Source organism: Harmonia axyridis, chromosome 2, assembly GCF_914767665.1.
Source record: "Harmonia axyridis chromosome 2, icHarAxyr1.1, whole genome shotgun sequence".
Taxonomy (NCBI): Eukaryota; Metazoa; Arthropoda; class Insecta; order Coleoptera; family Coccinellidae; genus Harmonia; species Harmonia axyridis.
In genome coordinates, this window is record NC_059502.1 from 823,317 (window position 1) to 849,984 (window position 26,668).

At 36.2% G+C, this 26,668-nt stretch overlaps 1 protein-coding gene across 6 annotated transcripts in view; it reads left to right on the forward strand.

Annotated features, from left to right (window-relative positions):
• Positions 1-26,668, forward strand: part of LOC123671947 (potassium voltage-gated channel protein Shaker) — a 204,283-nt gene that overhangs the window by 120,098 nt on the left and 57,517 nt on the right. The window contains exon 1 of one of the 6 annotated variants that reach the window (XM_045605855.1): positions 8,486-8,719. The exons of the other annotated variants lie outside the window; for them this stretch is intronic. Within the exon in view, the coding sequence (XP_045461811.1) occupies positions 8,694-8,719 (26 nt within the window). The 5' untranslated portion in view covers positions 8,486-8,693. Of the gene's footprint in view, positions 1-8,485; positions 8,720-26,668 lie in introns of those variants that run through there. 6 annotated transcript variants of the gene reach the window in all.

Genomic DNA, 26,668 nt, shown 5'->3' on the forward strand with positions numbered 1-26,668 from the left:
GGAGAAATAACTTCAATAAGTGCCTCTTTCCAAGTGGCGCATTCATTAGCATAACATCCTTACTAAATATTCGAAGATATGAGAATATGGCTTTGTCCGCATCAACTGCATAGAGAATCTCCAACCATAACCTCATTGCTATTCAAAAGAAGCTCAGAATTCCTTTATAATTGCGAGCAGCATGACTTGAATTGGCCAACATTCCTAGCTACTCTCATAGAAATTGGGATATGCTGTAGAAGGATAACTAGACATCCTTCCAACAACATGAAGAACAGAAAAAACGAATTGGATGATCGTAAAAATAATGAGGAATGGTAGTATTCAAATTATTATGGAATTTTTTAAAATTTTGAATATTTGGTTAGAAACAGTAGTTTCTGCATTCTATATTTCATCAGCGAATACAGGATCAAAAGCAGCCAATTTGTCATTAAAATTCATTCTGTGTGTCTCTGATATGATTCTGAGAATTTTTTTGCTTGAATTATTTTTCGGCTGTCGCGAAACTATAACCACCTAATTAAAACTAAATCACTTAATTAAAACTAAAATCTTTCCCTAGAGCATTTTTTAACGGTTTTTGTCGATGTAGCAGAGTCAAAATAACTCTTATCGAGCCCTTTCTTTGATTGAACTGCATTTTGTTCCATAAAAAAAGGTTTTTCAATAGGTACATAAAACTCTTTTTTATCCATTTTTCAAAAAACAACAAATATCTCCATCCAGACTCAACCTATGTTCCGAACTTTTGACATGCATCCTTTGAATCTTAGTAAAGGGTGTTTTTTCTAGAGCTATAGAACTTTAAATTGCAATAAAACAACGATGGATTATTCGATTGAATTGAATTTTATTTATCCGTAAGATAATCTTGTGGCATTACATTTTAAATATGATTTCTGGCATATGACCGCCACGGCTGGCTCGGATGTAGTCCAATCTGGACGTCCAATTTTCGACGACTTTTTCCAACATTTGTGGTCGTATATCGGCAATAACACGGCGAATGTGGTCTTCCAAATGGTCAAGGGTTTGTGACTTATCCGCATAGACCAATGACTTCACATAGCCCCACAGAAAGTAGTCTAGCGGTGTTAAATCCCAAGATCTTGAAGACCAATTCACAGGTCCAAAACGTGAAATTAGGCGATCACCAAACGTGTCTTTCAATAAATCGATTGTGGCACGAGCTGTGTGACATGTTGCGCCGTCTTGTTGGAACCACAGCTCCTGGACATCATGGTTGTTCCATTCAAGAATGAAAAAGTTAGTAATCATGGCTCTATACCGATCACCATTGACTGTAACGTTCTGGCCATCATCGTTTTTGAATAAGTACGGACCAATGATTCCACCAGCCCATAAAGCGCACCAAACAGTCAGTTTTTCTGGATGTAACGGTGTTTCGACATACACTTGAGGATTAGCTTCACTCCAAATGTGGCAGTTTTGTTTGTTGACGTAGCCATTCAACCAGAAGGGCGCTTCATCGATAAACAAAATTCGCTTATGAAAATCGGGAACAACGGCAATCTCATTCTGGGCCCATTCGACGAATCTACGCCTTACTTGATGATCGTTTGGCTGAATTTCATGAATTGCCAAACCAAACTGAGAATAAATCATTTGAGAGCTGTTGAATCGGTCGCCATCTCGAATAGTTATGCCAACTTAAAGTTATACACCTCGAAAAAAAACACCCTTTATTAACGACAAAAAAGGAATGATTTTTTTTTTTTTTTAAATGTTTGAGAATGGTCTGCCGAAAAAAAATGGAATGTTTTATCCTAAAGAAAGCACCTTGTGAGGCTTGTTTGTCGAATATCCAGTTCCAGTATCGTAACTCTCGATTCTAACAAACAAACAATATACCATTCCCTATTTCACAAGTAATTAGCTATGTGTGCATCTCATACTTCAACTATTACGGACGTTATATATATTTCGTCTGTTTCCAGGCCATTTATAATTTCAGTTTCCATCGTTTCCACATTATGCATGCGGGGATTCCTATCCAAATCTATAGATTTCAGTTCGTGAGCTATTATCGAAGCAAATAATACATTCGCTGTATATCAGCGAAATAATATGATTTGTTTTCATATATACTGGTGATTTATTATTTTTCCATAACTATGAATATCATTGCAGCACTTGCTATACCATTTGAAAGCTCCTCGAATCGAAATGGGATTCTAAAGTGGTTTAGAAGTTTTCATGCGTGCACAAAAAGATTGTTTGGGTACTTTCTTAACCGATGTTGTCAGTTGAAGATATGATATATTGTGAGACATCAATATCGAATGTTATCAAAAATTTTTGATAGCACTAGAAAAAAAAATTGATCCTACCAAAATACATTCTAGTGGAGGTGTACTTTTGAAGAATGTTTCTCAGACATAATTTTATTTTCTAATGATATTTGGCTGGTAGCAATACAGGGGATTTTTTTCACGAGAGACAATTAAAAATGATTGAAAAAAAGGAGTTCAAATACAAACGAATGTCTCTTAGAGAGTTCACTATATAGATTTACAATAATAAAACCTGTTTTTAAAAGACTGTATCTAATTTAGTAATCGTTCTTCTCAACAATTCGAACATACCATCGAAAAACATTCCTCTTAAGTATACTTTTCAAAGATTATATTCCCTCAGGTTGAATTTTTCGATGTATGTTCAAACAAACATACTTTTCTGAATATATGAGTAGAATAAGTTTTCTAAAATAAAAATTGAACACTCTGTATGTACAGTTTATATTACACGAACTGTTCCTGACTATTTGATTGTTCCAAACTGATAGCTTATATTACCCCATCCATCACATACGATCGGTTTATTGAAATAAATCCATCTCCCCAAATATTGTCACAGCATCCCTATGACATCCAATAGAGATCAGATTGTGTGGGTGTAGGGTGTAGATGATAAAATATATCTGTTCACCCCCGTTTTCTCCCAAGATAAACACTATGGGGATACATAACAGGTTTTATTCGATTTCTGTGAGCCTTAAAGCTTTTTAAAATCAAAATCAGCATCATCAAAAATTTTTTTATACAATATTGAATAATAATGACGAAGTACATTATGAGGATTTCACTTTGACTGTTTTCATTCGTAAGCAGAGATCTTCTATTTTCAATTTATTGTTTGTTTTGGCAATCATCCTCTATCTTTCCTCCATTAATCTATTTTCATGAGCTACTTAGCTCTTCAAGTGTCATAATTATACGGCCTAGTCTAGCGTTTCACAAATCTTCGATCAGCCAATCAGCTCGTTGACAAGCAAGTTTTATGAACCTTTTAATCGATCTACTCATATTTCAATATAATATTTCATTCATTCTTGAATTATTGTTATTAGATAGAAATACACAGAACACGTTTCGAAGTCCATTCAAAAACGTTCAATAATGGTAAAGATAAATGATAGATCAAATATTTACTATTATCTTCTAGCATTAAGTTGGCTGAAACAATATTTTGCACTGCCCTTAAAACGAATAGCAAAAGGTTGAAAATATATTATGACATAATGCCTGGAATTTTGCATGTCCAAAGGCAGTTAATCAACGATGATTATAATATTTTAGCTTCGAATCGCTCTTGCCTAGCACTGATGATACGTCATATCTCCTGCTGACTTCCTATCGTAAATTTTCGACACGTTATGAGTTTTCTGTTTCAACCTGCAAAAACGATCAAACTGTTTCATCTAATTTTGATGATTATTCTACAGTTTTTTGTTTTCCCTAAGGTGTGAACCTGAAGTAGGATTAATATGTATACAAAGAGAAGGATCGTCTGCAGTCAAATTAGGAAATTTTTTCTACAATAATGTGGCTCCTTTACAACTATTGATGTAAAAAGTTTTTCAGTGGGACGTTTCATTTGAATCAAAATATAAAGTATTATATTTTAAGGTAAATCAAAGGATTTTCATTTCATTGCAAAGACGGAGATATGATATTAACGATGGGAAACGCTATCTGATGAATCAAATCCTTTTGATGGAATTTTCCATGGCCATTTCGCACATTTGCACTTGTATGTTCCATGACTTCAATATTTTCATCTTCAAGGTTTGAGGAATTCAGCAAATGCAGTTAATCTACTTTTCTGCCGAGTTAAACATATAATTTTTCCTTCGATAGTTTTTAATGATATATGTAGGATTTGGTTCTTGCAAATTATTACAATTCCGACAATCTTTTTATTTTTACTGTATTGTAAATTGAAAAGAAATTTGATAGAACTCGCAATTGTTGGCTTGGTTGGTTGCTATGGAAATGTATATGTCCATAATAATTATAGTTTGACAACTTATGAAATATATGACAGTTTTTTGAAAAATATCAGATATATTTATTGTATGAACAATGATAGCGACTTAGAAGTACTTAATCCTCCAGAAATAAGGGAGCTGGCAAAAAATATTGATGAACGTAATACTTGGCTGATTGATATGTGTCTGCAAAATCAATATTTGCTGTCAATCGGAGAAAAAAAAACCATTATTCTTACAAATTCGAGTTTATTCTTCAAAATAGTCACCTTCAAGAGTGAAAGATTCTTCAAGATGAAGAAATCCTTGAATTGGAATATCTATGCCGAATTCGCGTTGAATGTCTTGTGGAGGGAAGTTTAAATGAGAGAAAAAACGGAAAAAAATTGAACTTCAACTCCCAGTATTTGGAAAAAATAGCCCATGTTCATAGGACTTTTTTTCTTGGAATGATTTGCCATATTCGTTTGTACCTCCAATTTAGGAACACCCTGTATAGGTGACAAACTAAATGCTTCAATTACCGACTAGCAATAAAAAATCGACAATTTCTGCCATCGAGCTTCTCAAATAATCCATTATGAATGAACTGAATGCAGATTCGTATTCACTACATTCATCATCAAATATCAGATTCATTACGTTGGCGCTTGATAATCCTCGACGACACATTAAGCCTATCTAAATATTTCGAACTACTAAATCTACGAATCCACTTCAAACGTATATATCCGCCTGCTCTCTCGAAGAAAATTACGTTCTGCAATACGGCAAGAACAAACAGCAATCCAGAAGGATCGTTGCTAAAGTACGCACCCACTATCCGATCGCATTTCGTTCGAAATTACTCTAACTAATGTGCCACACTACTGTTTACCCCCGAATGCAACAACAAAGTGGATGTTGTCGTCTGAAACACCCACCAGGCCGAAATCCATCGGATTCGACCGGTACGAATTCACAAATGGGGCTCGAAGAAATTGATCTGACACGCTTGGCACGTTCCGCGTGTGGACAATGTTCGTGTCGAGTTGGAATGTCCACACTCTGAATGGCATCGAAAATAGACCGTAATCCGTAATTATGCCCGGAATGGATCCGTTGAAGGCTGATATTTCATTTCGAGGATTATTAGGTGATTGTCAATCGCGGAAAATAGCGCCATTTGAATTGGCGTATTTGTACCCTGTTCTGTCAGTGTTTGATTAATAGAATTCATAGGTGTTAAACGTTTTTCTCCGATTGACAGCGACTATTTATTTCCCTAACACATATCACTCAGCAATACATATACGTTTTCATAGCAACCAACAATTGCGAGTTCTATCAAATTTCGTTTCAATTTATCGCTACAGGAAAAATAAAAAGATTGTGGGAATTGTAATAATTTCCAAATACAATGTCCTACATATGTCATTATAAACAATCGGAGAAAAAATATTCCACTCGGCAGCAAAGTAGATTGACAGCCTAGGCTGAATTCCTAGCCGAGCGTAGCGAGCTATCAGCGAACTTTGCTGCCTAGTAAAACTATTAATGGTTACACCTGAGCTTATTGAGGAAGTGTTACCTAAATGTAGCTCTATAGTCTAAAAGATCGCATAATGCTCAATAGTATTTGACTTCTGTGCATTTTCCCTTTTTGATGATTCTTTTCCTATCCTGCCACAAAATCTCTGTACGAAATTCTCTGGACATCTTGTCGCCTGGCTCTGGTAAACTGATAACGATGGAAATTCGCCGACTAAAGCCCTGCGAAAGTTGAAATTGACCCTGAGTTGGCTTGTCAATTCGTCTTCGGCAACTGGGACCATTCTGTGATAAATGGATTCGTTAATGAACAGAATCTCGACAATTGACACATTTAGGGACCTTGACGGTCCCTTCGGGCTATTCAGCAGGTTGGAAAAAGTGTATGGCTTATTGTATAAGGTTAGAAAGCAATCCGTTCGGTGCTCGTGAATTTTCTAAACGAGACGGGATGAAAGATTTTTTTGGTGTGAGACTTGCCCATATCTTCTTCGGAGTACTCTGACCATATTCGTGAAAATGCATGCACAGGTTTATACAGGATGTTCTTCAAGTAATGTATTTCAATTCATTAAAACATCACGAACTGTTAGTGCCGTTAAAAAAATATTGAACAAAAAATCTATAATTTTCTCGTTTATAATTTATTTTTGATACTACTGAGAGATTTATAGTTTTCACATGAAATAAAAACTCATTTTAATCATTCTTACTTTTCTCCTCATCTTAAAATACACTTTTTATAGAGAAATAATTCATTTAGCAAAACAGAAAAGTCATAAATATATTTTTCTCTAATTCTGTAGTTATTCCGTTCATTCTTCCACATCTTGTAGAACAAAATCGTGCGAGAATATATCAGAAACGCACAGTTTTCATGTTATACAACATTTTTCAATGCAAAAATCACTAAATGATATTTATGGAAATATTTCATTAATTTCAATGAAAATGTAATGAATTAGAGAAGAGTTATTTATAATACAAGTGCAGAAGGCATTGATATTCTTCCACGAGTTCAAAATTCAAAAACGAGCCACGAAGTGGCGAGTTTTGGAATGAACGAGTGATAGAATGAGCCTTCTGTACGAGTATTATACATTATTTTCTCTAATTCTGTGGTTATTCCGTTCATTCTTCCACATCTTGTAGAACAAAATCGTGCGAGAATATATCAGAAACGCACAGTTTTCATGGTTATATTTTATTATTCTATGTTGGTACTCCGAACTTTCCGCCACGGCTTTATCTGTCAATTCATCAATTTGCCTTGAAGAAATCAGTCCTGCCAAGCAACATTTTTCAATGCAAAAACCACTAAATTATATTTATCGAAATATTTCATTAATTTCAATGAAAATGCAATGAATTAGAGAAAATAATGTATAATACTCGTACAGAAGGCTCATTCCAACAATCGTTCATTCCAAAACTCGCCACTTCGTGGCTCGTTTTTGAATTTTGAACTCGTGGAAGAATATCAATGCCTTCTGCACTTGTATTATAAATAACTATTTTCCAATCTCTACTATACAAGGCGTTTCATTAAAATTGCAAGCAAATTCAGGACATTATTCTCTGAGTTAAATAACACAGAGATTTATATTCCTAATTTGTCGCAATGTTTATAAAACATGAATTATTATTATCTGCTCACCTCAAATGAGGGATGTAACTGAAGAAAAATAATTTTTCCCCGATTGATAGCAAATATTGATTTTGCAGACAAATATCAATTAGCAAAGCATTACTTTTCCTGCCTAGGCAGCAAAGTGATTATTCTCAATGCGAATAAGACATTTTCTGGCAATCAATATTCTTTGTCACCTTACTTATTTCTGGAGGAGTAAGTACTTCTAAGTAGCTCACTGTCCATAATATAAAGATATCCGATATTTTTTTCAAAAAACTGTCAGATATTCCATAAGTTGTCAAATTATAATTATCACGGACATATACATTTCCATAGCAACCAACCTTTCCAACATTTGCGATTTCTATAAAATTTTGTTTCGATTTATCACTACAGGAAAAATAAAAATAATGAGGAAATTATAATAATTTGCAAATACAATAATCTTAGGGTATCATTATAAACAATCGAAGAAAAAATTATATGTTTAACTCGGCAGCAAAGTAGATTGACTGCCTTGGTTGAATTCCTAGCCTCGTTACGCTTGGATATGAACTATCAGCCGCAGCAGTCAAACTACTACTTTGCTGCCTAGTAAAACAAATAACTATTTCCTTGACCCATATTTCCGGATTACTTTCACTAATTTTTATCAAAATGAGTGGTTATATTCACTGGCTAGTGAAGAAAATTTTTCAACCTGAATTTCATAGACCATAGTCTATTAAAACACATCATTCCAGAGTACCCAAATCAGCATTTCTAGACGGCCAGGCAAAATCTACGAAAACCGCTCATTCAATTAACTTCGTTCCATCCTTAACACGCCGTAGCCTCGTCTAAGCGATAACGACTATCCTTCAGTCATCTTCCCGTACGAAAACGCCCATAAAACTTTTACTACCGTTAAGTATAGAACACAAAAGCATCTTTCCCAGCGTCTACGACATGGCCGTCGATCACTCGACTAGGATCAGAAATAAATCAGCACACCGGCGGACATAAACAGTAGTCACAGACGTTCGCTCGGCCACAGAACTGACATGACGGGCGCATTCCGAAAATCAGTTCGTTTGTTGACGTGAGTGTCAAGAAGAAGAAGAAGCAGCATGGTCTGTCACAACAGGTGCGAACGGTGTGCGGACTTGTCTCAAGTCACGGCTGAAGGAGAGGAGAAGGTCTGAGGACGTCGAGGATCCGATAAGTGGACAGGATCTCACAGCCCACTCATGAAACATGCAGATGATACTGGTCGCTGGAGGGTGAGTATGAGAGTCTTGTCGATTTGCTTCGTGAAGGGGGTGAAGATTGATCTCCTTTGATTGGGTTAATGTAAATGCATCAGGTCTAATTGGGTGCAGTGGTGATGAGGATTAGGTGGGGAATTTTATGTTTTCGAGCGCTCGTTCACCCAAATACTTCGCTTTATCAATGTGTTTCCAAATTCGATATTTCCTGAATTGTAATTAATTTTTCGTTGGCATTGTTGAGAATCGACAGACCAGTAAAAATTTCCGTAAGTAATTGCACAAGTGCATCAAAATTATCGATATTCAGCATGACAGCGTGTTGTCATAAAAACTGCATGAGTTCATGCATGAGCCCTCCACCTTCGGTGTCGGGCTCTTTCTCCAAAAATGAAAATGACCGAATGCAGTTTTTCAAAGAAAACACGCTGGAATGCGAAATTATCCGGTCATTTTGATGCACGAGTGTAATTCGGGGGAATATTTCCCGAATAAACTGTTACATTACTCATCAAACTGATGTAGAATGGAATTGCCATAGATTCGAACTGTGTAAGATGCATAGAAACTATGCATCTATGAACAGAACAATTATCGCAGTGCTATTTCGCTTCCTACAATGCAATTATCGCTGTAATTTTTGATAATTGTTCTCCATTTACATAGAATTTTCGACAGGAGGGAAATATTCAAATTAATTTCAATGAAAACTCATTCATGAAATGTCAAGATCAACGAGAAATCGACAAACCTGAGTTTTCGTAAACACTATGGACTTCTCTAGCATTTACAGTTGTTCTTGAGTGACGTACATACACGGTTTCGATTCTGTACATCACAAACTTGTCCCAACAGCTCGAATGCTTCCACCTATTTTTGTTTTGCGAACTGTTTCACCATTTTTGTAATTAATTTTTTAATTTTCATTGGCATAGAAGCGTATATTGTTTCATTTTTAGCAATGGCGTAGTTTTCACTTGTCAAATGTCAAATGATGACAGTTTCAAAAGTGACAGCTATCCAGATAGCGGGCTTCTTGAAATCAAACCTCTAAAATTCAATATTATTTCATGATTTTCTATAACAATCAATTCGCTCTTCTCAGGGGAATAAAATGAATAGATAAAATCGTTCTGTATTCTCCAAAGATATGATATCATTAGGGGTTTCAATTAAAACTCTAATTCTGTAAGAAATTATCTCAGGATATGGGTTTAAAGCTGAAGAAACTAAGGAGGCTAATGTCAGGTATTATTAATGATAGTAACGACGATAATAAGCGAATGAATAGCGGTATATAATCGTTTTGGAAGACTTCCTCAGAGAATATAATCCATAGAATTAGTTGTAGGTCCTTTAACGGGACGTAGAAAAGCTGATTATAGATAACTTATACGAGCAAACTAGGGACCTCAAATATCTCTGAGTTTAATTTGATGTGACAATCGATTGCTCTTTTTAACGATTTAATCCCTATAAAATAATGTGTAAAAGAATCGTTCCAACCATCAGACTAGATATAAAAGGTTTACATAGACCGTCTATCCGTTACAAATTGGCGAATGCGCCAGACGTTAATTCATTGCAGTTGTAAATCAACAGATGCATATGCGGATGAACTCTACATTCACCATTAATATTCGGAGTCGCCTGTTATATGTCGGATATTCACATCATCGTTTTTGCAATGGAGATTTTTCGCACTATCCGAAATTATATTCTCATCATTTAACACTGGCGTTTTCTACAGCGCGCTCCCGAACAGATTGAATTGTAAAGGGTGTTTTTTTTTAGAGTTATAGAATTTTAAATTGCAATAAAACCACGATTTATTATTCGATTGACATAAATTTTATTTATCCGCAAGATAATCTTGTGGCATTACATTTTAAATATGATTTCTGGCATATGACCGCCACGGCTGGCTCGGATGTAGTCAAATTTGGACGTCCAATTTTCGATGACTTTTTCCAACATTTGTGGCCGTATATCGGCAATAACACGGCGAATGTTGTCTTCCAAATGGTCAAGGGTTTGTGGGTCATTCGCATAGACCAATGACTTTACATAGCCCCACAGAAAGTAGTCTAGCGGTGTTAAATCACAAGATCTTCAAGTTCGAACTTACTGGCATTAATCTACTTCCTTTTGTATATCAATTAATAGTAAAATCGTTCTTTGAATAATCTTATTTAACAAAATAAGCCAATTTCTTCAACGACAACGTACTAATTTGAATGACAATTTGTTTGTTTGGATTCCGAACACTGACAGAAGAACTAAAATGGCGGTGTGTGACGTCATCACTAATTAAGCGTATTGGCCGCCGAGAACTTGTGATTTAACACCTTTAGACATTTTTCTTTGGGTTCAGGTGAAAGATATTCGTTTCAAATATCAAAATGAAACCTCCTATTGGAAATCCTTCAGTTCCAAACAAGTGTTAAATAACAATGTGTTGAAAGGAACCCAAATCATGGCATGTTACTTTGCCGGTTAATTAAATTTCGTGAAGAAATAACACGAATACGTTGAACAAAATCTCACTTCGCGTCAGTGCTCCTCCAATTTTTTTGCCTTCCAATCCCAGCTCATGATTCTGTGTTATCCCATCGTTAAATAACTTAAACGAACACGGCAAAAACCCCGTACAACTTTAAGCCCGATATCGAAACACTGCAGAACCTGCTGACAAAAACAGCGAAAACTCCGTGCTGCAGAAAACTAGAACAAACTCCCCTAACCCGACACATCGGCGTCGGCAAAAAAATGTATCGTGGTGCGGCCATTCTTCGTTCCCCCAAAAACTTGGCCCGTCTCCAACGGGATACGCGGGTTAGTCCCTCATTTTTCACCGGGTCCCGGAATAAGGATGAGATCGATTAATGCCTCCATAAATAAGGAGCCGTTCTTGAAGAACGCGGAATTAATAATGAATCATGTTAACGAATCGTTTTTTGCACGATCTATATATAATAATAAGAGGGGGGAGTAATGTGAGTCTTTTACTCCCTAGGGTAAAAAAGCGAGGCCAACTGATTTGAAAATTATTTTATCATTTAACATTTACAATAATATGGTAACCATTGATTGTACTAAACAAAAATGTTAGTGAATTAATTTCATTATTGGGTGGTTCGAAGACAACACAACGAACTAGGCAAGAATAACAAGGTCTGTTTGTCTGGGATTCCGGTCGATCAAGACTTAAATGAAATGAATAGTCCAACACACTTGCAAGAGAAGGAGCATGAACTTCCTTCATCGGCCAGAACCTTTATGTGGTATAGGTAAATGTACCTACAAGAAAGATTTCCAGCTGTAGAAAAAACCGAAAAAGAAATACTCTGACGGAATCTTCTCAGGTTGGATCATTCCAAAAAGTTTCCTCGGAACTTTGAGTCGGCGAGATCTAAGAAGTATCTGCATCTTAGCAAGAATATGCGACACCCCCTCAGTGGATTCCTTAGAGGGCATTGCTGCCTCAGAAAGCACCTTATGACAATGAGTCTGGCAGAAAACAAGTGCAGATTCTGCGGGGAGGAGGAAAAAACTCTATATCACCTGCTGACGGAATGCCTCGCCAACGCTATCCTACGCAAAAAAATGCCTTGGACAAGAGAGGAAGTGAAGAGGTAACCTCTTTGAAGCCATCTCAGCGAGAGCAGCTCTGATGGAGGGAAAAATAGACCATAAGGTTGAGGTATACAGTCTGCAGCTCGCCCTTCAGTTCCTAATGTACTCCAGTATCTTGTATGGCTTCAAGGAGGTTACTTTCGCTTGTCCAAAGCATTTTATTTAGCATTGGCTGGCAATGACGAGGCATTCCATTATCAGGTGATCTTGAGTTTCTTTCTCCTCCCCCAGAAAAGGAACTCATCGTTTTCTGCAAGACTCCTTTTCATGAGCTGATTCCTGAGACAGCAGTTCCTTGTGGGGAATCCAGTGAGGAGATGTAGCATATTCTTGCTAAGATCCAGATTCTTCTCAGATCTGGCAGTATAAAAGTTTCAATAAAACTTTTCGGAATGATCCAACCCAGGAAGATTCCACCAGTGTTAAGGTTTTTTCCTTTTCTTGAAGCTCTTTCTTGTAGTTCCTTATAATGATACCATCGAAAGGTTTTGAGCTAGGCATTTGCGCTCATCTTCTGGCAAGTGTGATGACCTCTTTCTTTCCTTCATTTCCCGAGTACTCAGACTACACAGACCTTGTTGTTCTTGCCTATTTCATTGAGTGTCCTTCGACACTCTAATACCATCTCAGGATCTATGATATGTGAGCTCAACCCTTAGATTGCAGCCTGAGTGTCAGAAGTTATCGCTATATCGCATTTTGATGATTCCGTATTAAGTATTTCCTAGAGACGTAGAATTCATCACTCGTTCAATAGTTTGGAGATATTTGTTTTAGAAAACTCAGGAAAAGCAAGCACACTCTTTCAATTTCCACATCATCAATATGGCTGGCAGTATTAATCAGTCGTCATGGTAATAAAATTCACTTTTGTACGCTATCAAAACAGTGATCGTGAATTTGAGATATCATATTCACAATTGATTAATTTCTTCTTAGATTTTTTTTTCATTTAAAATCGTTTTTAAGTGCCCAAAAAAGTATCTTTAACCTCGAGAATACTCCTTCCCTCAGTGCTTTGTAACTCGCTAGATCTTCTCTTGCGAATGCACCTAACAAAAAATCATGCATTTCATTCCCTTGGTGTAGAATCTATTATTTTCTTTGTAATCCACCTCGTTGCCGAACTCGGGAATGCGGTGGCTGAGATTTATCACTTCCGCTCGGCTGATAGAAGATCATTATTCATTCGGGGGTGTCGATTAACGAGACGATACACCCTGTATGTGCGAGTTTACAAGGGGCTTTATTGTTTTCACATCAATTTCGGTTCATCCCGCAGTAATTCAAGCGGTATCGGTTGGAATTAATTTCCCGAAAAAGTTTCTTATCTGGATACACGTTCGCGTCGCGGTTTATCCAGGGTGTTCCAAATGAAGTGGTTAACAATAAAATTACAACATTTTTTAGTATAATATAAGAATCTTTTATGAACTTTTGAAACATTAAGTTACCAGAAGATGTGGTTATTCTCCGTTCGAATTGTGTTGTTTTGCATATCATATTAAGTTTCTTCGATGTCAAACTGATGCTGCTTTGTATAGAGTGTTCCAAATTAGTTGTTTAGTGAGAGGACCTCAGAATCCTTGAAGCAAAAAAATTTTATACCATATTTTCGGTTTTGATATTTGAGAGAATCGATTTGGAGGGAACCGCAATCTTATGAATTCAACTGTTTTCGATTTATGAAAGAAAATCGGAAAATATCGTGAAATGAAAAGTTCTCATAACTTATTCATTATTGGTGCTATTAAGATGAAAGAAAAACATTCTACAAGGTCTTTTTTCAGTAGAATCCTTAAGTAAAATTTTGATCTGCAATTTGTTCTGAAGTTATAATACAAACTTGGGTTTTATCTTCAAATGTCAAACATACAAATTTCTATAACAAATAAAACTTTTTTTCTCCTCAAAAACATCATATATGAATTTCTCATAAAACTATAAGACCATCAGAAGTTTCAGTTCCACACGACAAACCAAACCAGTGCCTATCTAAGATGATCTGTAAACTTCAAATAATTCAATTCAAAAAATCCAACGATGTTAAATCCGGAAACCTTGGTGGCCACCGAATATTTTAAGTTCCCAGATTATCATAGATGGCTTCTGGTTCATATAACATGTATATTCTTGAAAAGGTGAAAAAACGGTTCAATCTTCTAAATTTTCTTAAGAGATTCTCAGGTTTACATTTCAAAAACAATGGTTTATATTATAACTTCAATACTAATATCAATTCAACACAAATGATAACATCAATGGATTCTACTGAAAGAGGGTGCCTGTAAAATGTTTTTATTGCATCTTAATTGCACCAGTAATGAATAAGTTATGAGAACTTTTCATTTCACGCCATTTTCCAATTTTTCCTTATAGTTTTGAAAACAGTTAAATTCACGAGTTTGTGTTTTTCATCAAATTGATTCTCATAAGTAATTGCACAAGTGCATCAAAATTACCGATAATTTTGCATGACAGCGTGTTGTCATAAAAACTGCATGAGTTCATTTTCATTTTTCTCCAAAAATGAAAATGCACGAATGCAGTTTTTTAAAGAAAACACGCTGGAATGCGAAATTATCCGGTCATTTTGATGCTCGAGTGTAATTCGGGGGAATATTTCCCGAATAAACTGTTTTTTAAAATGGAATTGCCATAGATTCGATTTGTGTAAGATGCATAGGAACTATGCATCTATGACCAGAACAATTATCGCAGTGCTGTTTCGCTTCCTACAATGCAATTATCGCTGTAATTTTCTTTTATTGTTTTCCATATACTTACATAGAATTTTTGACATGACGGAAATATTCTCGAAAATCGTACTCGAAAATGTGCCATTCATGTTTTTTTACGCTCAAAGGAAGTCTCAGAACCCCTCATTACTCACCCTATACAATAAACCCAACAAAACCCATTCAAACCTAAAAAAAAACCCACGCCATCTGCCGTACATCCGTCAAAACCCCCAATATCGAATCACCGCAGTTTTGAAATTTTCCCCCCTTCCTGACCGACCACAAAAAAGTCCTAGAATATTAAACGCTCGCGTCATTATCTGTGGCCACGCGGCCCGCGATCGTATCAGCCCGCCTCCGTTCGGGCCGATCCGCCGCCCCCTCGTGCTGCAGTCGAGTCGTACGACGGCGGTCTCTGGATTGTCACCCGTCGCGGAAATCCACCCACGACGCGATCCGACAGTGTGTGCGAACTTTCGAAAAGTTCAGTGCGAAAGTTTTGAAGTTTCGCCGCCGCGAAAATCGGTCGGTCCCTTTGATCTCTTTTGTCGGCGATCTTTTCGCCGCGGGGTGGCCGTTCTTTATTTTTTTTTCGGTTGTATCGGACAGTTCGTAAGTGGAGGAACGAGGCTGTTTGATGGTCAGTTGTTATATCGATCTGAATTCGTTAGCGGGAAACAATTGATCCGTTTCTGGGGTTATTTCTACGATTCTGTTCGGTGGCTAGTCGTTGAGGTTTTTTTCGTAGAAGTTTCTGTACATATATGATTCACATACACGTACTTAGCTTTTCTTGGTTATGCTTTTCAGTAGTCACCTTTTCACTCACTTGTAATGTTGGGAAATCTTTGGCACTCTATCGATTACAAGAAATTATATTAGTATGTTATATACGTCGAAATTTGTTACTACACTCTTGATAAATAACAAAATTATAACATCATTATGCCAAAACCTTCTCTATCTGATATATCTTTCCGATACATACTTTTTTGTCAAGAAATACAATTTCAAATGACAACATTTTAAATCCTACCAAAAGAAAAATGATTATATATCTTCTCTCTTACTTTTCTGTGAAATAAGTATGCAAATCATCATTTTCAATTGGAGTGATGATTTTCGAAAATTTATCTTCTGGTTGATGGTGAATACATTTATTTTTCATCATAATATCAAATATTCTACCTTCTACAACTTGAACTTCTTATATTGTCATATATTTCTGGCAGAGCAACCCATCATGAAATAAACCACCAAAAAAATTGTCATTTATTTTAATTGATATCAAACACTAGTTATTTTGATTTCCTTTATGTTCTTATGTAAATAATAATTTTTTCTCTATACAGTAGCTTCTTCAGATTTCGAATAACTGTTATTCAGAATGTGTAAAATCTGAAAAAGCTACTGGGTAGCGAAACAATTTTATTTGCATAATGAGATAGTGGAAATCGGAATAACTCTAACTATATTAAAATTCATTTCAGTATTTTGTCACTAAGTTTCAAATTTTAATTCGATCAGATGAGAAATTTTTAAGTTATAGTAGATTTGCTGCATTGATTCATTCATAGTTTTTAGGCCAAACCCATGTTACTCTTTATGGAGAATTCTAAATTCAATTTTGTCGAATTTGGTTACATTTCGAATTTTTCCTCTGTACAGGTAGTACAGCTGTTGATGCTGCTGCGATTGCATCAGTTGAAATAACAACAGCGATAAAAAGAAGAGCAGCAGCCACATTTGCAGCAGCAGCAACATCTGTATCAACTTTTGGTGCTGCAAAATAACTTGATAATATTGAAAGGGAAAAATTCAAAATGTACCCAAATTCACTGAAATTGAACTCGATAAGGATTCGCATGGGTTTGTACTAGAAACTGGAGATAAATCAGTGCTGCTAATCTTCTTGGTCATAACTCCAAAACGATTAAACAGATTCTGCTCATTAATAAACTCAACTAAGACACATGGACTGTGAACCCGTCCTGAGAATTTCAATAGACCATCATATGGCCTTTAGGTGTTATCGGGTACACGCACACAATAAATTTTTACTCAAAAATCTTCATCAGAGAGGCACACCTCATCGTTTGAGATCAACCCTGACTCAAAATCCGCAATTAACAGACAGTTGGGCAAAACGTTAACCGTCTATTCCAATAATTGTCTAGAATTTTTTCTTGTCGCCACATTTCACTGAATTCCGAGAAATAATAGAGAAAGCCTAGAGTACACGAGCTCCCAACTGGTTCTCCCTCATAATTTACCGGAAGTAAAAGAACCCGACGCGTCCGAAGAATGAACGAACCGGATGCGGGAAAATTGGTCAAGTTACCAGAACAAAATTCACAAGCACCTCTACCTTAATACAGTATCGCATTAGCGTTTTATCGTGTCTATCAAATATTTCCCGTTATGTAGGTCAACCGGCGAAGAAGTATTACCTTGATAATTGAATAATATAGATACGCTGTATGAATTTTCAATGGCGGAGCCTAATAGACTTTTCAGTCGACAACGAACAACGTTGTTGTCATAATCACGCAATTTCAAGGTAATTGCTAGAGGGTGGGATTGTTGTAAACGCGCCTCGTTTGTTCACGAAAAAAAAGGGGGAAAAAAGCATCGACCTGAAGTCAGATGCTTTCACGAACGTTTCGTACCTATTTTCCTGCATAAATCAAAGTTGAAGAATACGAACCTTTTTTTTTTCAATAGAGCTGCATGTGCACACAATGAGGTTACTCATCCAGATAAAGACCTTGTTACTATCACAAATAGCGAGTATGTAACTGTAACTTTAGACTTTTTAGGGTTTTCCAGTTTCCAATTTCATTTAGAATAGCCTGCTATTTCGGCAACTATCAACTTTTGAAGCTGTTTTCTTTGAAGAGTTATACAACCACATCACACTGTATTTTACGTGAAGACATTCAAACTTAAGTTAATAAAGGGTGTTTTTTTTAGAGCTATAGAACTTTAAATTGCAATAAAACAACGATGGATCATTCGATTGACATGAATTTTATTTATACGCAAGATAATCTTGTGGCGTTACATTTTAAATATGATTTCGGGCCACGACTGGCTCGGATGTAGTCCAATCTGGACGTCCAATTTTCGATGACTTTTTCCAACATTTGTGGCAGTATATCGGCAATAACACGGCGAATGTTGTCTTCCAAATGGTCGAGGGTTTGTGGCTTATCCGCATAGACCAATGACTTTACATAGCCCCACAGAAAGTAGTCTAGCGGTGTTACATCACAAGATCTTGGAGGCCAATTCACAGGTCCAAAACGTGAAATTAGGCGGTCACCAAACGTGTCTTTTAATAAATCGATTGTGGCACGAGCTTTGTGACATGTTGCGCCGTCTTGTTGAAACCACAGCTCCTGGACATCATGGTTGTTCAATTCAGGAATGGAAAAGTTAGAAATCATGGCTGTATACCGATCACCATTGACTGTAACGTTCTGGCCATCATCGTTTTTGAAGAAGTACGGACCAATGATTCCACCAGCCCATAAAGCGCACCAAACAGTCAGTTTTTCTGGATGTAACGGTGTTTCGACATACACTTGAGGATTAGCTTCACTCCAAATGCGGCAGTTTTGTTTGTTGACGTAGCCATTCAACCAGAAGTGCGCTTCTTCGCTAAACAAAATAAAATGGACCTAGTGCGCGATACGTATTCCGCACAGAACCATTATTGTCGAAATAAAATTGCACTATTTGCAAGCGTTGTTCAGGCGTGAGTCTATTCATGATGAATTGCCAAACTAAACTGAGAATAAATCACTTGACAGCTTTTGAATCGGTCACCATCTTGAACAGTAATGCCAATTTAAAGTTATATACCTCGAAAAAAACACCCTATAGATGTTCAGTTGTGAGTATTCAGGAATGCAGAAGATACGATAGAACTCCTTAGCCGATTTTCAAAGAGACGACTATTTTTCTATTAGAGAGTTGATGCAGGTGCAAGAATTCCTTCTCGCACAGCATCATCCAGCATCCGGCGCACTATCGAAGGCTAGATAAGAATCGATCTGGCAACTCAATCTCTCTTCAGTATGGGAGAACGGATAGCTCCATAAAAGCAGGTCATGATCCAGTGAGCAAGATTTACTCTCCTTTTTATTTCCAGTAATGGAATCATAAGTTTGTGTGTCTACTTCAATTTCAAGGCATGCTCGATGTGAAGAACGGCGTGTCAGTAATGCACGATGAAGTGTTGAGCTCACAACGAAGATTAGTCGTGATGGTCTACCGCAATGCTGCTGGTATTTCTCGTAGAAATTTCTGGAGAAATTCGGTGTTGAGTTTCGAGGTTTAAATTGGAGACATCGCGTTACTCTATTACAAAGTTCTCTTTGCGTTACATTTACATTCTAATCAGAGACAACCATATGGTGTTATAAAGAAGTAAAGAAAATATTGAATCAAATTTGGAATATGAAATTTTTTACTGAACACCTGTATCAGTTCTCTAAACAGGGCTTTCCTGAATTGACACGATTTATTTATATAATATCAAGAGATAAAATCACATGGTTTCATTGTCAGTTACCTATGAGAAATGAAATTTCGAAATTTCGAATTATTTTCAAAATTTGAAAAACGGAAAAATATTGTATTTCAGTTCAGATGAAAATTAAATTCGTATTAAGGTTTATTTCAATGATTACAATCACCCAATTTGAGTCAAATATTCGGACAACCAATTTTCACAGCTCTCTAGTCACTTGGTTCTAGGTTCGGACTCTATTCTCATGAGGGAACTTATATTTTTTTCCAATTTTCTAAGGGTTAGGTATGGAAAATTTTACGGAAATTTTTCGACAATAATAATTTACGTAACAAGTTCGGAAAATAGAGTTTTTTTGGACGAATACACAAAATTCCAGGACGAGCGTAAGCGAGTCCTGGAATTCTGTGAGTCCAAAAAAACCATTTTCGGGCGGGTTGCGTACAATATTTTTTCAGCAACCGTATAGAATAACACTATCGCTGCTGCTTTCCATATTTTAATGCGATTGCGATCAAAAAACATGCAAATTGTTGACAACTAATTTCATATGAACTGTCAGCCGTTTTCTCGGTTGCTATGTGATCAACTGCATTTATTAAAAATATACCTATCAAGATTTTCATATTCACAACGACACAAACAACGTGATACTTTTCCGGACTAGGCCGGGAAATGCTACTTTCCCAAAGAAAAAGCGTCCGGGAGGTGAGCACTTCCCGGACGGTTGCCGAAAAAAAATTTTTCAGGTGACATCGGAATTCGGCTAGTCAGTGATCGTCAATTATTGCCTCGCTCACCGATTCTTCGTAGAGCTCACGGTTTTGAGGAAATTCGAAGTCGAAATATGGAAAAAAATTGAATTTCCCCCAAAACCGTTATATCTCCTGGATTATTTCTCACAGACCCCTCAAATATGAACGTTTTTTGAACATCAAGTTCTGATCTGAAACATAGTGAAGTTTCAAAGGCGTAGCTTACGTCCAGGAGAAGTTGCAGTCTCGGGAATATTATTACTGGTTTTTTCTCGAAAATTTCAGATTTTTACCTATAATTTCTGGAATAATGTACTAATCGCCCAACTGCAAGCATTTTCGTAATACACATAGTCGACTCAATCATTAAAATGATACAATATTCTCATGAGGGAACTTTTATTTTTTTTCAATTTTCTAAGGGTTAGGTATAGAAAATTTTACGGAAATTTTTCGACGAAAAATTTTTCAGGTGAGATCGGAATTCGAAATTTCAACTGAGAGGAATATAACACATTTTACTCACGTAACGATCTCAGCCAATTTACTCATTCCAAAAACCATAAAAGGAAAAACATTATTTTATAGATCCGCTTTGTCGCCAACATCTGATATTACGTTTTTCCAAGGTGTTACGCAGGGATACTTTCCGTGACTGTTGGAATTTCATTATGTGTCAATTATTCAGCGTTCCGTTCGGTTATGTCGAGTTGGAGTTCGACAGGAAATTTCGCGTAACGCCGGCAGTTTTGAGTGAAAAATAATAGGCTGGGCGAGGATCAGACCCATGTGGGAACATGCCATTTATATAATTAGGGGATCGCGTGATTTCAGCCTTTCGCAGCCCTGAGAACCGGCCAAGGGTGGCCAGACACAACGATGAACACGTTGAGAAGGTAGCGTAGGACGTCTGAATCTGGTAGATTTATATCTGGGGTGTTGAAGGAGGGCATTTATATGGAGTCCACCTAGTGGTTAGTTGTGAAATGAGCACACGAAGGCTTATGGAGAAAAGAGAGATATCTCAAGAATTATTTACTACGTTGACTGAATTTTGAGATGATTACATGAAGCTTTCATTCCATTTTAATAGAACACAAATGAAAAACCTATCATTTCCTTCACAATTTTTCTTTTGAGTCTTAAAGGGTTGTTGCAGTAACATGGTATCATGAAAAGTCATTAAATTGAATAATATTAGGTATGTGGAAAGACAATATTTGAGGGGTCTGTGAAGAATAATTCAGGAGATATAACGTTGATGTTGATTTGTATATCCATTTCACAGAAGAGTAAGAGATAATATCTATGACTACCTGTTGAGATTGCTACCTCAGTATATGGTACGGTGTCCATAGTGCAAGTAAGGGAAATGAATGAGTACAAGTTGTAGGTTTGTAAATTCAATAAGGTTTTTGAATTATAAGATACTTATGAGGAAAAATTGTCTCAAAAAAACGTACGTCTCTTCTAAAATAAATCAGTTATTCAATTTATCAACCGTTCACTCAATTTGTACAATTTTGGATGATTTATTTTACATGTTGAAATTATATTTCCAGACGAAAAAGTATATATAAAAAAAATTATGAGTTGGCACGGGTTTTTGGAATGATGATGTCATAATTTTGATATTGTATGGTGAAATTTGATTTCAGGGTTGTTTCTGAATATAATTATTGTATACCTATATTATATACTTGTTCGATTGTTGTAGTTCCATTGTGATGTTTATTAAGTATGTTTTTTATATTTTTTACAGATTTGAAAAAGGGCACTGCCCGAAACGTTGCCTATCAAATGACGGTTAAATCTTTAAACAATAAATATATTCAGAAACAACCCTGAAATCAAATTGCACCATACAATAAAAAGTGAACAGGGTAAATAATAGATATTTATATCATCTTGCTTTCATCAGGTAGACTCCTTTCACCTTTAAAAGAAGTAATGAAATAAATCCCCTGAATAATATCAACTTCAAAATTATGCAGTAATTACAACGACTAACTTTTAATCTCCAATAACGGATCAAAATACCAAACGTGAAAAAAAAATCAAGAAATGATCGGAATGCAGTGCGTGATAAGTGTTAGGGATGAGACGGTAGCGTACGTTTCCGACGAATGGTACTGAAACCAACAACAGTTCTGTTAGCATGCCCGGCATTGCTGATGGAGGGCGCCAGCAGTATTCCTTCGCACTTTGAAACCCATGGCTGCGTTGGCGATTTATGGTTTGGGAGACGAGGGACGCTATCCCAGGTATGCTGACAGGAAACGGTAACTATATTTCTCTCCTGCACCTAACAAATATGCACATCAGGACGTTTGCCGTCCGTATTTCGTTGCCGGCGACACTGCAGATCTATGAGATCGTATATTATTCGAATGGGCCTGCTATCGATATCGATATGTTGGTCTATAGGGCTGTTAGAAGTCAGTCTCTAGTTCCAAAAATGTTTTGGAGGACCCTCAGATGAAGCGGAGATAGTAGAGAGTAAAAGCTCTTTCAGTACTCGTTGTGAAGTGGTCAAATTAGTACTGACGCTTAGTTGTAGAGAGGGTCTTCTAAAACGAGACAATGTGGAGTGGATTTCTGGTTCCAGTGTCGTAACGACAGTGTTTATGATCCTTAAACCATTCGCTAATGAAACGATGACGAGTTGATCATAGTTAGGTAACCTTAACAGTACCTTGAAGACATTGCAACGGCAAGAGCGCCAATTGATCAGTTACCAATCTATTCTGCGTATACAGACATGTAAAACGTAACTCAAACACCTTCACCAAAGATACTAGCCGCAAAGCATTTCTTCATTGCACAGTGAACAGAATTTTCATTATCAAAACTCTGTAGGATAAGCCAGGGATTCTAGTCAAAAAGAGGCCTAACATTCCACAAATGGTATATTTAGTGTCCTCAACAACATATTAAAATCACCGAAGTCCAGCTTTTTTTAATGACTTAGGAATCCAACTCAGAGAAATCTGGGTAGGATTATAATAATAATAATAATAATAATAATAAGTTTATTCACCCAAAAAATGTTTTACATAGATAACAAAAGAATAGTTGAGATGTAAATAAACATTGAAATCCCACTAAAACTAAAGTTGCGCGTGGGTTTTGCACAGTTAAATTTACAGTATTTCTTATATATTATGTATATGATATCTACAATACTTGACATTTAACCTATTTTAGATACAACTACGAGAAAAAAAATCTAACAACAAACAAAATTTTTAAATAATTTGTGGATTTACATAATCGAGTTGACATTTTATATATTGATCCATACGATAGAACAACAACATAAACATCGAAAAAAGTCTGTTAGTCGATCAGAGATCGAACTAGATCTCTATTCAAGTTAAGCACGTAGTTTTTTAATTTTTTTTTCAACATGTAACGAGAGTTTATATTTATTATATTTATTTTTTGTTCAGAGGGCAGAAAATTGAAAATTTTTGGAATGAGGTAAGATATATTTCGTTGTCCGATTTTTGTACTACTCAGAGATGTTTTTACGTGATGTTCTTTTTTTTGCCTAGTGAAATGTTCATGATCAGAACATTTTAGGATCACTCATTTTGAGTATGAACCGTCGTTGCCGAGCTGTAATTAACGCAAGGGGTGGAAATACCAAGTATTAAATCACTTATCAGCATTCCAATATTTTGAAAATTGTTTATTTCTCTTCTTTCACATAAGATCCTGAATTTTTCTTCCATTTAATATGTCTTGTTTCGTTCAAACCCTTCCCGAGAGAACATAAAAAATAAGTTATAAAGTCAATGTAGAGTTAACTTTCATTAAAATTGAGATTTTCAGAATGTGCGTTAATTTTTTTGCGCAGTGTAGTTGAACTGGCATGAGGAACTTTGGGACTTTCTATAAGTTGTTAAAAACGCTCAATCTTTTTCCAATTTTCAGCTCCACATGATTGACTAAAAAAGACATTGAAAATGACAAATTTAATGTGTATTGCTTTCCAAGACCACCTGCTGAACGATATCGTTTTCACAACACAATGGAAGAAAAATTCCAAATTGTGTTAAAGAATCATTATAGTTAATAAAAGCCCCGATATAATTCATAATTCACGAGCAAACAAAATTGACTTCCGTTAAAATCTTGTATGGGCTATATTGTCACTCAACTTCCCATTCCCTGTTTGCACACATGAATAATAAACGAACGGAGCATATTCTTTTTATGAAACTATAATCGGAAATTGTTTTTGTTATCATAGCAGAGCTTTACCTTAGGGGGAACTTCACATCGGATAGGGTTTTGCATCGCTATTCAGCAAACTACCGAAAAGTTTCCAACGAACTGAATTTAAAGCCGATAGCGAAGATTGTTCAAGCCTTCTCTCAATTTACAGAATGTCTCAACAAAATGGGAAATTCTGGGTTTTCAACTTTCGAAACTTATCACAAACTGAAAGAGTCAACGTGTTACAGTAATGTGCCTCCTAGTATTATTTTGTAGGGGCACAACACATGATATTTCATTGCATGGAAGTATTTCTGCTTTTCAGACAGTATTTTATTTCAATTACTGTGCAGCTATCTATCTAGTAGCGATAAAGATGAAGTGATTCTATCCAGATTAGGTTGAAGAATTGAAGCTCCTTCTCCCACTTCAGGTACTCGCTTATTTTAGGATAGCCCTCTTGAATGACTGGTTCATCTTCGAAAAATTTCAAGATCAAAAACGCTATTATTACGATTCAACACAAGCCCAATTCGAAAAACGCTCTGCCAAGCCTGAACTCTTCTTGTCCGTTCTTCAAGAACATAATAAGACCCCAGTGTGCACATGACCACTGGAGGGTGGCTACTGAAAATGTCATTGTTTTACCGTCCTTAGGGTACCTATTCTATTCTAATACTCATTTTGTAGAGCATTTAGTGATTTTTGAAACTATTTACTGAAATTTGCCCTCAGATAGGGTAGATTACGAAAAATCTGTGAAATAACGAATAATTTTACAGGTGCAATTGTTTGAGAGCATAAATAAAATAAGTAATTCACTACAATTATAAATTCAACAAAGAGAAGAACGATAAACACTTTATGATTAAAAACGAGCATTCCAAACTGTTGTGTAATTTCGAAGGCCAATCCTCCTCGCAAATGGCAGCTGCATTATCAGGAAGTGGTATCTCAAGATTTTATCTGACACTTGTCAAGGGTGGAATGCTAACTTCATGGGTTTATACATTTCTGTCTTTCGCGGTCGGTTAACTTTATTAAACGCCATCACGCTAAAGAAGAGATAACGATTCTCCGCAAGACTCGATTCTACCGCACTGTACGTAGCGTCCAATAAAAAATCAGTTCAGCGAGGATTTAATACGATTTCTAAAGGGGGAAAAGTGATAAGTTAATCAAAATGGATAAAATCAGAGCGTATAATTCAACCTGACTGTGTAGGTTGTAAGGTTGGCGATATTGAATTCATGAAGTCACTTCATTATCGCGCATATAAGCAATATCCCATAATTCAATTCAATCTAAGGGATGTTGGGTTCTTTAGATTGGGCATTGTATCGGGTGATTTTTGGGAGTTGAATTATTTGAGAATCTCGAAAAAATAATAAACAAAGGGTGTTTTTTTTAGAGCTATAGAACTTTAAATTGCAATGAAACAACGATGGATTATTAGATTGACATGAATTTTATTTATCCGCAAGATAATCTTGTGGCATTACATTTTGAATATGATTTCAGGCATATGACCGCCACGGCTGGCTCGGATGTACCTAGTCCAATCTGGACGTCCAATTTTCGATGACTTTTTCCAACATTTGTGGCCGTATATCGGCAATAACAAGGCGAATGTTGTCTTCCAAGTGGTCAAGGGTTTGTGGCTTATCTGCATAGACCAATGACTTTACATAGCCCCACATAAAGTAGTCTAGCGGTGTTAAATAACAAGATCTTGGAGGCCAATTCACAGGTCCACAGGTTAACGTTCTGGCCATCATCGTTTTTGAAGAAGTACGGACCAATGATTCCACAAGCCCATAAAGCGCAGCAAACAGTCAGTTTTTGTGGATGTAAGGGTGTTTCGACATACACTTGAGGATTAGCTTCACTCCAAATGCGGAAGTTTTGTTTGTTGACGTAGCCATTCAACCAGAAGTGCGCTTCATAATAATGGACATTTGACAGTTGTTAAATCGGTCGCCATCTTGAACCGTAATGCCAACTTAAAGTTATATACCTCGAAAAAAAAACACCCTATATCTTACGGAAAAAAGTTTCGAATGAAAGTTTG